At 45.3% G+C, this 19209-nt stretch overlaps 1 protein-coding gene across 1 annotated transcript in view; it reads left to right on the top strand.

The window, feature by feature from the left end:
- DOCK3 (dedicator of cytokinesis 3) overlaps positions 1-19209 on the top strand; it is a 164362-nt gene that overhangs the window by 93494 nt on the left and 51659 nt on the right. The window contains exons 15-23 of the mRNA XM_087825076.1: positions 8919-9043; positions 10523-10685; positions 11197-11303; positions 11762-11933; positions 12289-12386; positions 14550-14633; positions 15667-15767; positions 18384-18465; positions 18650-18820. Of these exons, the coding sequence (XP_087681202.1) occupies positions 8919-9043; positions 10523-10685; positions 11197-11303; positions 11762-11933; positions 12289-12386; positions 14550-14633; positions 15667-15767; positions 18384-18465; positions 18650-18820 (1103 nt within the window). The remainder of the gene's footprint in view (positions 1-8918; positions 9044-10522; positions 10686-11196; positions 11304-11761; positions 11934-12288; positions 12387-14549; positions 14634-15666; positions 15768-18383; positions 18466-18649; positions 18821-19209) is intronic.

The following is a 19209-nucleotide window of genomic DNA, read 5'->3' as shown; positions in this document are numbered from 1 at the left end:
CATCTAATGCCCAGAGGAGAGCCAGGGCAGGAAGTGGGAATGCATTGGCCCTCCAGTGTGGGCCCAGCAGGTCACTCCCAGGTTCCTGTGTCCTAGTCAGCGGATGCAGGCCAAGCTGGAGGAGGGGGTCCAGACAGGCCACCACAGCCAGGGGTGCAGGAAGTGAGGGAAGGTGGAGGGCTGTCTCAGAGGAGCGCAGGGGCCTGATGGCCAGGGAAGACAGGCGAGGAGCAGGAGTCAGACATGCACCGCTGGCTGCCTGGGCAGGGCACAGGAGCTACGCGTCACCCTTTCCACCGAGTTTTAATCACCCGCTAAAAGCTTGTTTGCTTTTGTGTAGAAGGGCCAGGCCAGGCTAGACTGAACTGATTGTGACCACTGTAAATATCACCTATTTGGAGTTCTTCATGGTACTCTAAATTTTCTTGTTGTAAATGTTTGCCAGCACATCCCAAAGGGGAGTGTGGCCCGGGCATGGAGGAGGCCCATGTGATGGACCCCAGCTGCCTTCCCCCTTCCTACACTAGGCCCAGACTTGTTCTCCTTCCTCCATACCTCTCCGTGGACACTGTGCATGCGGAGCATGCTGCTGTGAGCAGCCTTCCTCTCTGCTAATGCACACACGGAGGGCCCTTTGGATGGGAAACCTGAGCCACTCTGTCAAGTCCATGCTTATCTTTAAATGCTAAGGAGACTTCTTGCTTACAAAAGACCCTGGCCTGGCTGCTATAAATGTGATGTCCTCCTCGGGATGTTTCCCCCATTCTATCCTGACACAGTTCCTCAGCCCTCTATGGCCCTAACTACCAGGGAAGTAAGAGCCCAGGCATGGTCCCTGGCTTCCTGGCACGTGTCATGGAAGAAGGAGTAGATTGTTACTCAGATTTACCCGGGGAACCTTTCAGTAGACACCCAGGCTTAGGAAGGGGAGTCGTTTATCCTAAGAGATGTATTTTAAGTTCTTCCTTTCTTTTAAGAACTTGTATGTCTAAGATTTGGACATTTCCTTCCTCTTAGTCTTCACACAGTCATGGAATTAAAACCAAGTGAGCACAGACTAGAAAGGAACAAGTTTCAGTGAAAAATGTTTTTAAGCACACTTTGATTTCAAAAGTGACATTGTCCAAACCTCATCTGTGGAAAGAGATCTTTTTGTGGAGCACTCTGCATCTCTTTTGCATCATTGGCACAGAGGTTAATAAAGGCCTCATCACGGAAATCAGCTGTGTCAGGCATTGGCGAGGCAAACTGAGGTTAGGAGGGCTTTCCCTCCCCTGGCAGCTGAGGGAACATCGTGTGATTTGCCCCAGAAGGCCAGACCTGGCAGCCCTGGGAGGGCCAGGCTGGGGCTGTGGTATGCTGCGTCCTGTGGTGTGCCTTTGAGTGCTGAAGCCGAACCTAAGGGTGCTCCACAGGCAGAAAGTGGCCCTTTGTGCATAATCTCCTCCTTTCCCCGTACTCCCCTGAGGAGAGCTTTTCACATGGATTGTGAGCTAACAATCACCAACCCCTTAATGTACCCAAGATATCAGAGTGGGTTTGTCATCCTTGGGCAAGGTGACAGGGCTGGCCTGCAGGCCCTGCTGCAGCAGCAGGAAAAGTGTGCTGGAGTGTTTTACATTGCGGCCAGCCTGTCTTGAGGAACCGTGACTGTGGTACAAAGTCCTTTGGTGAGACTTCCAAGCCCTGGCTACCTGGCTACCTGGCTACCTGCAACTGGCCCACCCTTTACCTGTAGAAATATTGTACCTAGGCTGCAGCAGTCTCTCAGCCCTTAGTGACCAAGTTTTAAGAAGTTGCAGCTTCTTCTTGACACATGGATCTGTGGCAGATGAACAAGGAAATAAATTATGTCAGTATATGTGAGAATTTCAACACTTAAGTCTGAGAAATTAGAGTAAATGTAAAAATCAGAATTACTCATAAACTGTGATCCTTATTTTAAAACTTCCCAGCATTCGGCACACACTCATTTGGAGAGCTCTTTTTTTAGGATGGCCCAGGTGTGTCCTTGTCAGAGCACATTGTGAGTTAAGAGCAGTAACTGTACACTTGGAGTTCAGACAGGCTCTAGCCCCACGAGTACCAACATACCATTTCAGAAAAGGCCTTTCACATGCTCTCCCATTGCTTTCCATGGGTGTGTACATATACACCATTGACTGCTGTGAACGGGAGATGTCCTACTGTGTGCCATAGCTGAGGCCCTGACTTCTAGGTTACAGAACAAATAGATAGGATTGAAGCCAATTTTGAAGCCAAGCGCTTTCAGCCTTTTGTTGGTTTGCCACATTTCTGTGGTGCGTCTGCTTCCCTCCAAACTCATTTCAGTTCAGTACAAAAGCTAATAACTCTGTAGCATACTTTTGCTCCTTTCCTAGATTTTTTTCAAGAAGATGGGCAGGAAAGACGGGAACAGAACAGGTGTTCCAGGTGAACAAGTTGAAGTTAACACTGTTCCCAGTAACTCACTTGTCAGAATTAGCCTCCCAAAAAACTTAAAGCTGTCAGCCAAAAGACCATAAACTGAAAGGGATGGTTTAAAACCTCCTGCTTGAGAAAAGGCTGTGCCTTCTCCAGACCGTGTCTGAGCCAGCAGGGATGTGCCACCTCCTACAGCCCTCTCTACTTAGCTTTCCTGCAAGGTCTGCTTCCTGGAGTCGTAGCAATACAGAGTTCTTCCATGGCTCTGTGAGGATTACAACATTTTAACTTGTTTTTTAAACCTTGAATTTTTAAGGTTATCATTTACTGTGAGCAATATGGGCCATGGCTTTTATTAGTTAAATGGTTTCCTGTCCTGTCAGAAGAAGCCTGCCCTTTGATTTAGTATGTTCTAACTGATGACCAAGTTTTTTGTAAAGCATAGTTCTCTAACTTTCGTATGTACCAGAATCACCTGTAGGGCTTGGGAAAACACAGATTGCTGGGCCCGCCCCAGAGTTTCTGATACGGTAGGATTGGGCTGGGACCCGGCAATTTGCATTTCTCACAAGCTCTCAAGTGATGGTGATGCTGCTTCAGGGATACCATGCCCTTCCCTGAGTCAGACCTGGCACAGGCACTGCTCCTCTCTGGATTGCCCTGAACTTACCCCTTAGAAGGCAGCGATGCAGGCATGCTGTCCCTCTAGGGGCCCTCTGATTCTTGCCCTTGTGCTCAGAAGTACACTCTGTCCCTTGCCTTGACCCCTGGTAAAAAGTGCATGCTTCATCGCCGACCTGCAAGTGATGTTTTATTCTCTTTTCCTGTGTGTCTTAATTGTTCTTGTTTCTCTCTGTGCTGTCCCCTCATTCTCGCCCCTTTCTTTCTGGTGCAGAGATGAAGATAGTTGGGTGTAAGTTCCTGCTTTTGTGTGTCCTGTCTGCTTTTTGCCTGCTTTGTTTCCATCTTCATTTGTTTCATGGAATGTTGCCGTACTGGGGTGGGGTGTCATGTACATTATTAATCCTTCATCAGCCTCAATTTTGGGGGTAACTGACAAGAGGGAAGAAGAGAAGCTACCAGCCCACCTAGAAGACTGTGTTATTTTGGGTGATCATTAAGGCCTGAGGAAGCAAAGAACATGTTGGAATGTTTAGAAAACCTTAACAAGCCCTAGGTGTTCATCTACAGAGAAAGATTTTTGTGAGATAGATCAGCTACTCCCATTGAAAAAAAAATGAGTAGGCTTATTCCAAGCTACAAAGAATCAGGAAAGCAGACAGATTCTCTTTTCAGCTCTGCTGGACGCATCTTATACAAAGGGCAAACACACACAGACAGGATTTTTGAAAGAAAGCTCTCCTCAAGGGGAGCGATGAAAGTGTTTACCACAAGTGATGCATAGGACCCTGGTCCGAGTGTCAGACAAGGCTTTGGCAATGTATCTGAGGGATGGTTAGGAATGGTTGCACCTGGCCCCACCACAAGTTGAAAGATCATCACATCGTCAGCCCAAGAAAAGAATAACCGTATGTAGTGAGGTCACTGTGCCCATTCCTCAGCCTGTTGGAGCAGGGATCGTCATTGACTTAGACCTGTGACACTGGGACATGGTCAGGAAAATAAAGAGCCCGTCTTTCCTGGGTACTGAGAAGATGTCCTCCTGAGTTCTCATCATCTTTTATTTTTTATTTTTGGTTTCTTCCTCAAAATAAGAACTACTATAAAATAAACAGTGGTTATATGCCTGAAACTGTCTAAACTGAATGGCTGTTACTGTCTCCACATCTCTATGAATGCTGTCAAGAGACTACACTCCATTCTGCCAGGAGATAAAATTGACTCCATCAGGAGTAGGCTGCCGTATCTACTGGAGAAAGTCCTAGTTTTACGTGGTCTTAGAGAAAGCAAGCACTGTCCATAAAAGCCCCTCCTAATTCTATCCAGAAGTAGACAAGGTATAAATATAATACAGTACCAAATACTATTAGCCTTGATCCAAAAGCCTCCTAATATGTGGTATAATTTATACTGAAGGAACATGAATTTAATAAAGAATCCAAGCATGAGTGGCCACACGTGTATGGGCTCTCCTGGACCATTTCTCCTGATGGAATTCTGCAGAGGCCAGGACAGTGTGGCTCCAAAACTCCAAGTAAGCCTGGAGTACCTGGCAAGAGGTTGTTACTAACAGATACTCTGGTGCCCGAGCCAGGTCTCAGAGAGTCTGAAATCTCTACGGAGACTGCTGTCAGAGAGACCTGCAAACACGTGAGCTTCGTTTCTTCAGAGTCCTACTAGGCTGCAGGTCTTCCGAGGGCCAGACCTGGCCATTGAGTTCTCTGTCCCTGCTGGATGTGGCTGTCAAAGGGTTCCCCAGCCCCTAACATTTCTGGTGGCTGAAAAGCAGTTTCCTTCTAAGACCTCTCACTCTACGAGGATCCCAGAATGTTTCAGGCCAATCCCTGATGTAATAAGGTGGCCTCACGTTCATTATCTTGCTCCTTCCCAGCAGCTGTTTGTGCAGACTTATAGGAATCTGAATTTTTTTTTATGTGTAGTTGCAGTGTAGGAAGCTGGCACACAAACACCCAAGCCAGGTATCAGCAAACTATAGCGTACAGGCCAATAGCCTGCTTTTTTACTACCTGCCAGATAAGAATTTTTTTTTCCAGATTTTAGAAGGGTTTTAGAAACAAAGAACATGTGACAGAGACCTATAGGACCCACAAAGCCTAAAATACTTACTATCTGGCCTTTTAAAGAAAAAAATGTGCCAGCCTCTGCCTACTCTTAAGTCCCTAGTTCCCTGACATGCAGCTGTGTATACCAACAGCTGGCACTGGCTACTGTGTGAAACTGAAAGGAGCAAAGACTATTCATTCATCTTTTCATTCAAGAAACTGTTGCATGTTAACTGAGCACCAGGTACTCAGAGATGTAAGGCATTGCTGATGTTGAATGCTCTGCCAACCTTAGGAAGCAAAAGACACCTAACAGGGAAGCAGGGCTACTCTCAACAATACCTGCTCCCACTCCCAGCAGAAAAGCCTCCCCTTTTATGTAGCCCAGGGTTCATCCATGCTGCATAGGAGCTGCCCAGCCCCCCCACCTACAGCAAAACTTTATCAGCATCTTCCCAGCAGACCCCTATGTTCTGGTCCCCTGATGTTAAACCCTGGAAAGCATCAGAATTACCTGGTGATTTTTTAAATATATGTAACCACTCCCCACTGGAATCTCACATGGTGGATGCTAGAAATGTTTTAACAGGCTCCCTAGGTGATTCAAATACGGCCACCCAGGCAGTGGTCTGCAGGTTAACCTCAAAACCACTGCTCGGGCCTTCTCTTTCCCACTTTCATTGTAATGTGCCTGTCTTCACCCCTTTCCTGGCAGTTGCTGCTAACGTTTACAGGAGCCTTCTGGAGACAGTGCCTTAACCCAAAAACATGATTCCATTGGTAGCCTGTGAGAACGTGTTACATGCACGAGGGACAGCTGAAGAGCAGGGAGCCCTGGAGGGCAGTCCTGGGGCATCACATCCCTGGAGCTTCTCATGTTTGCTGCTGCCTAGGTTTTCGCCTAGTTCCAGGAGAATTAGTGGAGAACGTAATTTAAATGATCTCTGAGAGAGCTTTTGACAAGAAGGCCCAGCAACATTAACACTCACCATATGCCATTCTCGAAATTAAGGCCATAATTTTTTTATTTAAAAAAATATATATCTTTATTGATTTCAGAGAGAGGAAAGGAGAGGGAGAGAGATAGAAACATCAATGATGAGAGAGTCATTGATCAAGTCCGCAACTGGGCATGTGCCCTGACCGGGAATCGAACCCTAATCGCCTGGATCCCAGGTTGACGCTCAACCGCTGAGCCATGCCCGGCCGGGCAAGGCCATAATTTTTAAAGTTGCAACCTCTAAGGAAGCCTAATACCTGTTCTAACCGAGAACAGCCCTGGTCTAGGCAGTCTGTTCTCCAAATAAAGAGCAGCCAAAGAGCTGATAAAATCAGACTCCAGTGTGTAACTCAGAGGGTACAGTTACTTGTCTTGACAAATTTTCTCAGCTAGATGATCACTGAAAGCATTCTGTTAAAATAGAAAATTTGTAAAGAATGCAAACTGGAGGAATATATAGCTCAGCCCTTCCATTTGAAATTGGCATTTTGGTTTAAGATGTCCTGGAGAAGCTGCCCAGAAACCATGAGCTCGCTCTATAAAACCAACACAGACCAAATTCTGTCATATCGCTATCATGACAGTGCCCAGTTTTGTCTTAGTACTCTCTATGTCACATGGCTAGGAAGTTTGAAATGTTTCGTTTGGAGGACATGTTTATTGTAACATGGTCAACTTGTGTACAGAGCTGCAGAAGTTGGAAATGTTTGCACAGCTAGAATACCATTCCTGGTAGGCAACATCTGCTTTCACGAGTCATGTGCATTATTACCTTGAGAGTAACTTCCAGAGAGTGCTGGTTAAAACCAGGGTAATACTTAAACAAAACACCTATTCTCTAGGTTATACATTGAAATTCTGTGTTCACTTTTTTTGCCAAATCAGCCTAGAAATTGAATAATATTTAAACTCCATAGAAAAGATAATATGTAATTAAAAGGCTTTTATCAGAAGAAGGCTCTGACATGTCTGTTTCAGTTGTTAAAAATTAAAGGTATAACCAACTTCGGTTTATCCTATTATAATAGCAATAACCCACAGTAAAGTTCCCAGTTAATTTTGAATTTTAGATTCAGGACCAATTTTATTCAGCTTCTGTCCTGACAGTAGCAAGCTGATAAATTTGAGTTTCCCTTCTGCTTGCCTTCATCACCCCACCTGCACACCTGAGTGCTATTTTAATGATATGCCAAGAGGGCCCAAGCTGGGGTTTCCAAAGAAGACATCAAACTCATCAGAATTCAAAGTAGAGGCTCTGCTCAGCCTGAGAGGAAAGTCTGTGTGAACAGCAAGGACGGATGCCCTCAAGGCTGTCCCACCTGCCTAGCAGTTGCATTTGTGTGTGATTTTCAGAACACACTTCCCTCTTCTCTGCATGGTAGCCTCGGGGCTATTTGGGGAACAGGATGGCTTTCACAGAGTGTTTTCTGGGCTCTCAGAGAACAATTCATTCCTTCTTGCGGTTTGCTCTTCCCTACTGAGCCAAAGTATTCTGAGAGCTTCATTCTCCAGTCAAACAACCGTGATTGCATTCCTGGGATAGGAAGGTAACCTGAAGAAAAGAAGGCCGGGTCATGGAGACCTCAGAAGCCCAAGATCTGTGCCAGTGCTGATCTGTCGCTGCATCATGTGTAAGAGATCCTCACACGCTTCCACAGTTAGAAGAGGCCATCATTGCATATCTGACCAAACCAGAAAGTTCACTCGCTAACCAAAAACAAAACCTGTTTATGTCATTGTGATTCCAAGTAATGAGCTGTTTAGATGTGCCAGTGTTTCTAGGAAATGAACTGGAAAGGATGTCTGGCTTCTGAATTGACTTGCTTTGCAAGTTAATTGTTCATCATCGCAATTGATTTCTTCAGACTGCTAATACATCTTCACTTTGGCCTTCCCTGTTTTCTTTTGCTACTTTCCTCCTTGGAAGATTCCCCTCCACACAGTCTTTACTATGTTTGTTTTTGGGGGTTTTTAAAGTCAAAAGCCCTTCTTTAGAAAGTGAGACTAAAACTCGTCATGTTGTATATTTGGAAGCTTAGAGCAGCCTACATAAGCTGCTCTTGTACAGGAACAGATAATCCCATCCCCCTAGAAAGGCAGATGTGATTTAGGTCATTTAGGACTGGCAGTTGGACCTCCTACCTGTTTTGAGCAGCAGATACAGGCATCGTGGGCTGGAGTCGGAGCCCAGGGAAACAGCAAGAATGCTCCAGACTCACCCCAGTGCTTCAGCACCGGTGCCTCTGGAGGAGAGTCACCTGTTCCCAGAGCTCTTGTAACACAAAGAAGAAAGACTGACAGGTAGTCCAGTGACTTGCCCAGCAAGAGCAGGAAATGGGACTTGGAGCTGGGCCTCCAGAAGGAGGACTTGGAAGCGTTGAGGGTTGCAAAAAGAAAACCTGTAACTTATTTTTAGAGAAAGGAGGAGGGATTGGTTAAGACATAGACAAGGCATGATTAAAGTTGATGCTAAAATCTTTCCTCTGTGGGAGGCTGAGAGTACAGCTACTCTCCTGGAGGGAGAAAGCCTGAGCAGTCACCTGCCATCTGAGAAGATGCTCTCCCTGCCCTTTCCCGCTGTGCCCAAGCTGGTAAACACCTCCGAACTCAGACTTAGAGAGCACGTGGCTGAACAACCTGAGTACTGCTCCACTGATACTGGCAGGGTGTCCATTGTTATTAACCAAGCTTGGAATGCCCCGAGCACCCACCTGAACCCTGGAGGCTCTGATTGCTAGCCTGGTCCTCCATGCAAATGGGTCACTGTGGCTTCTGTGGTCACAGTGACACGGCATTTCTTTTCCCCACAGGCGACATCCGCAATGACCTGTACCTAACGCTGGAGAAGGGGGATTTCGAGAGAGGGGGGAAGAGTGTACAAAAGAATATTGAAGTGACCATGTATGTGCTTTATGCGGACGGAGAGATCTTGAAGGTAAGGCTTGCCAGCCAGTTTGGAACGGAGGCTCATCCTGAAATAATCCTCCTGTTTTTGTGTACTTTGTCCAGAGACCCCTTTTCCTCAGGCAGGACTGAACTCAGATTACCCCTGTGCATTCTTCTCTGCCTCTTGCTTTTTTCAAGGAACCCTAGGCATGCCTTGCTGATTTCCAGTGTCACAGCCTTTGTAGAAATTTTTCCTGGTGTCTGACCGGACTCCCTGCTCCAGTGTAGACCTGTCCCCTCTAGTTCTGGCCCACCCATTACTTCTCCCATCCACCTAGCATCGAGCTGCCTACTTTTGGTAACTATTACTAGACCCCACTCATCGATCCTTGAGCTAACACAGGAAGTTATATTTGCTCTTTGGTCGAAGGTGAGACATAGGTACTCACTGGCTGGTACCAAGTTACATGACAAGGAACAGCAGGCTCAAGCCCTAAAAGATTGCCTCTAGCCAGTGCACTGCAGGGATCCTGTCACTCTTCACTGAAAGTGAAGACCCGGGTGCTGCTTTCTGTTGTCAGTATGTCAGTTTCCCCCTTTAGTCATATCATGGTGAATCCTCTGGCAAGTCACAGGACATCATTTGCAGAGCACTGGCCAAAGGCAAATCAGTCTATCATGGACCTCGCTTTGACAACAGCCTTGAGAGGTAGGCAGAACAAGAACAATCATCCACGTTTTACAGAAGGAAAAGGTAAGATTAGCCCAAATCGTCCCCCAGAGCCAGAAGGAAATAAAAGAGAATGTTGAAAAGGTGGTGAAAGCAGTGATTGGTCCCTTTAAAAACCCACCTCAAAGACAAAGGCATGTCCACCTTTGCATGGATGTCATACCGAGGTCAGCAGGGTTCTTCGGTGCTCACACCGCCCCGTGCAGGCAGGGAGCTGCTCCTGAGTGCATGTGGCCTGCAGCTTCCTGTCCGCTGGGGCACGGGCACGGGCAGTCCCAGGACTGCATCCTTAGGGCAGGATTTGGGAACTGGGGTCAAGTTAAATCTGGTCTGTCTTGTTTATATCCAAGGACAGTCAGCTGAGGGCAGCCTAAAATGCCAGGGTAACACTGGGCTAAGGACAGTTGGGAAACAAGCCCTCTCCACCTGTTTCTGATTTTTCTGATCTGCCATGTGCCATGTACAGCTGACTTCTCCCATGGAGTCCACTGTTTCCTTTCTCCGTGAGGATGCGAGGCCCAGCTCAGTGATTCAGATGCAAAACTCAGCTGCCTCCCGCTTACCACGCAGTGTGTGTGGTCACCTCTGCCCCAAGGAAAACGAGGAGCACTGCGACTGCTGAGTCATGCTATCGGCAGGGTTGTTTCCAAAAGTATTGAATTTAAGCCAAGTGAAGTTTCTCATCTTACAGATTTCGCCTAGTGGGGAAATGAGGCCTGCACAAAGGAGAGTGTCACAGTGACAGGAATCCAGGGGCTCCCTGCAGAAAGGTGACGCCTTGCTTTGCTTCTCCCTCAGGACTGCATCAGCCTGGGCTCGGGAGAGCCCAACAGGAGCTCCTACCGCTCGTTCGTCCTCTACCACAGCAACAGCCCCCGCTGGGGGGAGGTCATCAAGCTGCCCATCCCCGTCGACCGCTTCCGCGGCTCCCACCTGCGCTTCGAGTTCAGGCATTGTTCCAGTGAGCGACACTTCTCTCCGCACACCTTTGAGGACAGGAATATAGCTCTTTCCTCTCTGGAACAGAATTCAGAGGGTTCTTGGTGGGGCAAGAAAATGAGAAGTTGGGAAGAAATAGCCATTGATGTCATCAGAGGCTCTCCTTTGGACAGTGATTTAAAACCATGAGGTCAGGTGTTGGTTGTTCCTAGTGCCTGACCTGGAGGACACTGGATAATTGCCAGTATCATTCCCCTTTGGGTGTTTCCTGTGTGCGTATTAAACCGCTTTTTAGAAAGCCTCTGGCTTATTAAGGCCAGCGATTTTGTTTCTGTTTGGGTCTGGATAGCCTGTGTACCTTTGGATGTGAGTGGAAACACAGCCCAGTACATTTCTTGTCACACCTGCAGTCAGGTTGATAATGAAAGTAAGGGACAAAAAAGTAAAGAGCATAGGTAGTAAGCGCAGGGAAATTTCTAAATTTAAAAAGCAAAGTGGTGGCAAAAACAACTAACACTTGGCTCTGATTACAGCCAAGGACAAAGGGGAAAAGAAACTCTTTGGCTTTGCGTTCTCACCCCTGATGCGGGATGACGGCACCACTCTCTCGGATGATATCCACGAGCTCTATGTGTACAAGGTATGGGCCCTGGCTGGTCTGCTTGGGGCAGGCCAGATCCAGGGTCATGTGCTGGTGGGTGACAGCAGGACAGCTGTGAACAGGCTTTTGTCTTCTACATACAGTGGCTTTCCTCCCACAAGCAATGCCCACAGCCCTTTTGTTTCCCACCTCCCCCTCCACTGGTGATGGAAGTCTGTTCCTACCCCTCTGTGCCACTGTGGCCTTGGCTAGTATATTTGGAGACCTGCTATTTGAGATCATGGTTCTGTCAGCTGTCCCAGCATAGCTACCACCCAAGGTTGCCTGCACACCAGGCGGAGGCCACCTGTTCTGCCATGTTTTCTGTAAAAGGCATGTCAGCCACTCTGGGGAGTTTCTGGACAGAGCACAGACATCAACCAGAAATCCCCTAGGACCTGATTTTTACATGTGGCATGGTTCAGGAAACCCTCTGTATTCTCTGCTTTTGCCTATAGTGCGATGAGAATAGCACGTTTAACAACCATGCTCTGTACCTGGGCCTTCCCTGCTGCAAGGAGGACTACAATGGCTGCCCCAACATCCCCTCCAGCCTCATCTTCCAGCGTAGCACCAAAGAGTCTTTCTTCATCTCCACGCAGCTCTCTTCCACCAAACTTACCCAGAATGGTAGGTGATGACTGACGCCTTCAGGGTGGCCCCTCCCTGCCCTCCATTGCTGATGCATGTGAAGGGAGACAGAAATTACTGCTGTCGTGCCACAATGAGGACACTTTTCATTCGAAGCTGAAGGAATCACTTGGTGGTAGCAGCCTATGAGGTTTCCCGTGGTTTTAGCAGCTCCAGAGTGCACATCCAGAGTTCACAGATGTGTCGCTGGCCTTGATCTCAGCTCTGAAGAGTCTGTGGCAATGCTCCCAGCCATTTCTGTTCCTCTAGATCCCACCTGTCCGTGTCTGGGAGAGTGGATTTTGCTTGTCATTGGCATAGCCAGGGTTAACCATCTTTGGGGCTTGCTTTCTAGTGGACCTCCTTGCTCTGCTGAAATGGAAGGCCTTTCCAGACAGGATCATGGACATCCTGGGGCGGCTGCGGCATGTCAGTGGAGAGGAAATTGTGAAGGTATGGCTTCCCCAGTTCACGCGTGCTGCTGGAGGAAGAGTCTGGGCCAAAGCCCTCACTGCCCTTAGTTTCTGCCAGGAAGCCTCCCAGACCGTTTCTCAAAATATATAGTTAGATGAATAGGAATAAAGTCGTCTTCTTTTTTTTAAAGCTAGCTTCTTCTTTAAAAGTAATTACCACATCAGGTTTGTTACCTGTTAGAAACTATATTTAAACCCTACTTTTTGACTTGTTTTTTCCCTAGAGTGCAAAATGGTAATTAAAGGGTACTTAAATGGTAGTGGTACAGCACCCTCAGAAACAGTGCCCCCGCTGTGTGCTGCCTGCATTCCTTCAGGCCTCCTTTCCCCTCTGAGGGTCTTCCTCATTCTCCTTACTTTGTAACCCTCAGTCTTCCCTGCTCTACTCTCTTGGTTATCTAGAAGAACTCTAAATCCACTCCATCAACCTGCAGCTGCTAATTATTTCCAGTCCCTCCCTTACAGTCCGTCCTAGGGAAGCTTCCTTACTCTCTGCCTCTGCTGCTTTCTCCAAGTACCTTTGTGACAATTCCCATCTGATGGCCGAGCAGGCTGACCCCAACACTGCTAGTCCCCAGCTGTCTGTAGGCTTCTTCACACTGGGTAGTGTCAGGAAACTCCCAGACACTTCCCGCTGGTGAAAGCCCTGCAGGTAGGTTCTACACAATGGACTGAACTCCACTGAGGAAAATGGAGGTGCTTTTGGTGATCAGCAAGAGCAACAGAATGTAGGATAGAATCGAAATCTCAAGAAGGCTACCTGTCCATCGTGAGCATTCTTGGCTCTGTTGTTGCAAGTATCAAATTAGTTAGCAATGCACTGTCGGTACTTTCCTTTCATAGCTCCGTGGACTCCATAATACACAACATGGTGTCTCCAAATCAGGACAGGTTTAAAGTGTGTACCTCTGTGTACTTTTATGAAGTAGTGTATGAACTTTGTTATCGTTAACTGATCAGAGTATCATAAGTTTTAGAAAGCTCTCTTAACAAATAAGCTAATACTAGTTTTTGAAACTCAAATTCATACTCAGCATTTTTTCCTTCTGATTAAAAATATCATCTAGTGAACAGACAAGGTACTAGGAAAGTCTGTGATCTTTTTAAGCTGAGTTGTGTTTCCTCACAAGAGAACATTATATCAACAGGTGGGGTTTTAGCATCAATAATTTGTCTCAAACCAGCCAAAAGATGTGAAGAGAATATACTAGCATTTTAAAATATGTTTTTACTTTTTATTGGAAGATTTCAAACCTACACAAAAGTAGACAGAATAATACAAAGAGCCCCCCACAAACCCAGCACCAACAGTCAGCAACCCATGGCCAACCCTGCCCATCCACACCTCCCATCTTACATTGTTTTGAAATAAATTATAAGCACTGCATTATTAAATTGCGTTTTGACCAACAGAATGTTAGATTTGATTTTTAAAGACTGCTAGCATCCAAAAGTATTTATTCTCTCCTTTGCTGTTTGCATCTTAGAAAGAAAATGTGCATACTCTAAAAAACTAAAAAACACACAGTGCTTCCCAATTGTTTACTCTCATTGACAGCTCTCATCAGCTCATTCTCCCTACTCCTGGAAGACTAATTTCTAGATCAAACATAGTTTCTGTAGGTAAGGCCCAGCTTGCCACTCCTGGAAGACTAATTTCTAGATCAAACAATTTCTGTAGGTAAGGCCCAGCTTGCCACTCCTCATCTAGATGTCCTCTGTAGAAATAGGCCACAGTAAGAGGGCAAGGGGCTACTGAACTTTCTGAGGTCCCAGGAAAGTGAGCTCTTTTTCTCAAAATGAATCTGGCATCGGAATCACTTAGATTGTCTTGGTTTTAAAATTGCTATCCTATATGAATGTGGTGCTAGGTTTTAGGTAACTGCTCTTTCCTTACAAGTTCAGTACTTACCCAACAGGAAAGAGCCTCTGTATGTTCCTTTGGGCTATAAGCAAACACCCCAACTCTACATAGTTACCCTTTAGCTGGGTGGAGATGGGTACTAGATTATTTTTAAGTGGTGGCTTGAGATCTTAGATCTTTGGCTCTATTTATTTGGAGGTAAATTCGTTAGCGCATGGCAGTTTGGCCCTGTGTACAAGGTCCTGAGAGTTGAGCCCTCTGATTTTTATGCTCTTGCAGTTTCTGCAGGACATCTTAGATACACTCTTTGTGATTTTGGATGATAATACAGAGAAATACGGCCTGTTGGTGTTTCAGTCTTTGGTAAGTCTCATCCTTTCTGGCTCTTCCTTTTTCCTATCACATCTTTTTGAATGAGGGAAGTAATTTATTAGAGTGAGTCAGCACAAGGTTCGGATGTTTTCAGTAGAAAAGGGACTGAGGAGTAGCACCCAAGAAGACCAGCCAACCTACCAGGCAGATCCCTACTAGATCAAATTTGAAGACTTCAGCATGGTCAGTTCCAGGCCTCAACTTTGTAGTTCTGATACTCAGTCTCATCACTACTGCAGAGTTGCCTGGTCCCAGAAATAGTACCTATACCAACTAAAGGCCCAGAAACCAGGTGGTCCATTTTTTCCCTTACAAAGTTGGATATAACCATCAGGAAAAGCAGAGACTCACTTGTGCTGGTCTGAGCATCACACCTTCTCCCTCTATGAAGTTGTTTGAGAACCAGAGGCTCAGGAGGTTGCATAGTGAGAATGACAGTGAGAATGACATTTTGCGGAGTAGATCCAGTCCCACAGGAGGCGGTGTATTTTCGGAGAACCAGATTCTCCAAGTCTACCTGGTAGATGAGCAGAGGCAAGAATGGCACTGGCATAGTTCGCCCCTTTGGCTTTTCTTCTTGCTCACTTCCCTGGCCAGCCAGCCAGCTGGCCCCATTTCTGAAGGGCCCAGCCTTTCATAGGCTAATTTGGCTCCAAAGACAAAACGTTTTTTCCTCTTTTTTCCAAGTTTTTTGAGATGCAATAGTATTTATGCCACTTACACAAGTATTGTTTTGCCTTCCCCTGGTTTGTATTGTACACCCAGTGTTATTATGAAGAGGCTCAGTAACACTGTCACAGACAGAGGAGCCCCAAGTCTGGATTGGGAGTCCAGGAGTGGTAGGAACAGAACAGGCAAGACAGCAGTTCAGACACAATGGAAATCGTACATTTACTGCCCACGAGAACGCTGGACGGAACACTGACAGTTTGCCATTCCTTGAAGAAGCAAGAATTTGGTTTTGTGCTGGGGCCTCCAATGTCTGAGGCCTCCAATGAACCCCAGTACCTTCCATCTCTCCCAGGTGTTCATCATCAATCTGCTCAGAGACATCAAGTATTTCCACTTCCGGCCTGTAATGGACACATATATCCAGAAGCACTTTGCTGGAGCCCTGGCATACAAGTAAGTTCCATTTGGCATCATTGTTAGGATTTGTGTTTCAATAGAAAGAGGCTAAAAGAAAAGGTCACCGGTCATTCAGCTGAGCTTTTTTTTTTAAACTTCATTTATTGTTTTAATTTTGGTAAAATATATATAACATAAAATTTACCATCTTAACCATTTTTAAGTGTACAGCTCAGTGGCATTAAGTACGTTCACGTTGCTGTACAACCATCTGTCTTCACTAGAACTCTTTTCATCTTGCAGAACTGAAACTGTGCCCATTAAACATTAACTCCCCATTTCCCCTCCTCTAGACCCTGAGCAACCACTGGTATATTTTATGTCTCTTTGAATTGCCTATTCAAAGTACCGCATACAAATTGAATCCTACAATATTTGTCTTTTTGTACCTGGCTTTTTCACCTAGCATAATGTCCTCAGTGTTCATCTGTGTTGTAGCATGTATCAGAGTTTCCTTCCTGTTAAAGCCTTAGTAATGTTCATTGTGTGTGTATACCACATTGTGTTTATCCGTTTATCCATTGACGAATACTTAGGTTGCTTCCATCTTTTGGCTGTTGTGAGTAATGCTGCTATGAATGTAGGTGTACAAATATATCTTCAAGATCCTGCTTTCAGTTCTTTTGGATGTATACCCAGAAATGGAATTACTGCATCATATGGTAATTCTATTTTTAATATTTTGAAGAACCACCATACTGTTTTTCATAGTGGCTATACCATTTTACATTCCCACCAACAGTGCATAAGGGTTCTAATATCTCCACCTCCTAGTCAACACATGTTATTTTCTGTTTGTTTGGTTTTCTCTCTTTTTTCTTTTTTTTGTATTTTGCAATTATTTTATAGTGGCCTTTCTAATGGTTGTGAGGTGATATCTCACTGTGGTTTTGATTTGAAATTTTCTAACGATTCATGATGTTGAGCATCTCTTTATCTGCTTATTAACCATTTGTATTTCTTCTTTGGAGGAAATCTATTCAAGTCCTTTGCCCATTTTTGAATCAGGATGTTTGGTTTTTGTTGTTGAGCTGTTGGAGTTTTTTATATATTCTGGCTATTCACCCCTATCAGGTATATGATTTGAAGATATTTTCTCCCATTGCCTTTCACTCTCTTGATTGTATCTGTTGATGCACAGAACTTTTCAATCTTGATGTAGTACAGTTTATTTTTTATTTTGTTCCTGTGCTTTTGATGTTAGATCCAAGAAACCATTTCTAAATCCAAAATAATTAAGCTTTGCCCTTATGTTTTTGTCTAAGTATGTCATCCTTTTGCATGTAGATAACCAGTTTTTCTAATATAATTTGTTGAAAAGACTATTCTTTCCCCTACTGAATGGTCTTGGAACCCTTGTTAAAAATAATTTGACCACGAAGAGTTTATTTCTGTGCTATTTTATTGTACTTGTGTATATATCTTTATGCCAGTACCACACTGTTTTGGTTACTATAACTTTGTAGTGAGTTTTAAAATCAGGAAGTGTGTGTTTTCTAAATTTGTTCTTCTTTTTCAAGATTGTTTTGTCCGTTTGGGGTCCCTTGAGATTCTATATGATTTTTTTTTTCTATTCCTGCAAAAAAATGCCACTGTGGGCTCTCAGCTGACATTTTAAACCATAGTCTCTTACATAGTTGTCAAAGCTGCAAAAAATTAGTCTATCTTTTTCTGTGGGAGACATGTGAATAGCTAAATAGAGCACACACAAATAAATGTCAAAGAAATAAAAAGACGGTTGATAAAAGAGATAATACAACTAGTAAACATGAGAGACGCTCACAGGTTATTTAAAATCATTAAAGCAATTTTTTTTTTAAGTCACCATTTTCTTCTATGGAAGGAATTAGCACAATTTTAGAAAATATAAAGAAACCCAAGGATTCAGTGGAACTCGGACACTTCCATGTCACTTTGGGGAGCAGGCACTGTGCTATGTGTTTTACACATGTCACCTCATTAGTGTTCCCAATAACTTTGAGATGTACTGTTGATTCCTCCATATTTCAAACGACGAGAATGAGACGGAGGAATCAAATAACTTACCCAGGGATACAGAGCTAGAAGCCAATAGGCTCCAGATGTGAACCCTGCCGCCTGACCAGGCCTATATGCTTGATCTCTGCTCTAATGCCATGTAAATGTCAGGCCTCCTGACTCTCTAATCCCATTTTGCTCAGGTGACTAGTTTCCCAAGGAAATAAAATAGATAGGATAAAGGTTGAGCAAGGAGGGACACGGGACTCTGCACCTGTATTCAGAGTCTGTTATTCTCTAGTCATGGTTGTGTGTTGTAGAGACACAGCAGCTCTAGACAAAACAAACATACACATGCAGGCCAAGACTTTGGGAAAACTTTCTGGTAATCAAAGAAGAAATGTGTCAGGGAGAGTGGTAAAGAGTGATTGTAATTGTTAATTAAAACGTGGCAGCTCCTTATGGACATCTGGTCTCAGATGATCCAAAGATTTCACAGCTGCAGTGGCTCTATCGATTCAGTCTAGCTCATCAGCAGGATATTATTTCCTGTGTGGCTGGTTCAGGGCTGAAAACATTTCAGGCTGCATTGCTTGTGGATTAAAGTGAGGTTTCTGGAACCGTTCTCTTTCCCAGGGAGCTCATCCGCTGTTTGAAGTGGTACATGGATTGCTCAGCAGAACTGATTCGGCAGGACCACATTCAGGAAGCCATGCGGGTAACGTACTGGCTGACTTCAAGAAAAGTTAAAAACAAAAACAAAAGATGCTTGTCTCCACAGCTGGCATTGTCCATCACCTGATTTTACTGTAGAATTTGCTGTTACTTTGCCCTTCGTTCCCTGCTGTTGGTTCCTGACCATCTTTAACACCTTTTCATGCCGTTTGCTACCACACCTCCAGGCCTTGGAGTACCTTTTCAAGTTCATTGTGCAGTCGAGGATCCTGTATTCAAGAGCCACATGTGGAATGGAAGAGGAGCAGTTCCGGTCCAGCATCCAAGAACTTTTCCACTCCATCCGGTTTGTTCTCAGTCTGGACAGCAGAAACTCAGAAACACTCCTCTTCACTCAGGTCTGTGAGCCGCAGGGGCGCTTTGATGCTTCCTCCTCCCTTCTCCCCTCCAGCCTACCTGTTCCTGCCAGCGAGGGCCCAGGACTCCGCCCCTCAGTCTGCAGAGAAAGGCAGCTAACTCTGAGGCAGCTGGCCGAGCAAGGCAGGTGTGCTTCCTGAGAACTCGGCAACGCCCTGTACTCAGTGGCATGCTCCTGCCACATCAGGAAAAATAGTTGAGATCTAGTCTCAGCTTAGACCTGAGTTGGGATCAGACCTGCTTCTTTGGTGCCAGGCTCATGTTTCATGAGTTTCAGAAGTCTCACCAAGTGTAGTATTCAGTCAGACTTTATGTCTTTGATTCTGATCCCTAGGAAATGGTATGGTACCAGTGTCCTGTTCCGGTGCAT

This window comes from Miniopterus natalensis, chromosome 15, assembly GCF_054644295.1.
Source record: "Miniopterus natalensis isolate mMinNat1 chromosome 15, mMinNat1.hap1, whole genome shotgun sequence".
Lineage (NCBI taxonomy): Eukaryota > Metazoa > Chordata > Mammalia > Chiroptera > Miniopteridae > Miniopterus > Miniopterus natalensis.
Note: the sequence above shows the minus strand (reverse complement) of the source record. Positions and strands in the feature narration are given on the sequence as shown.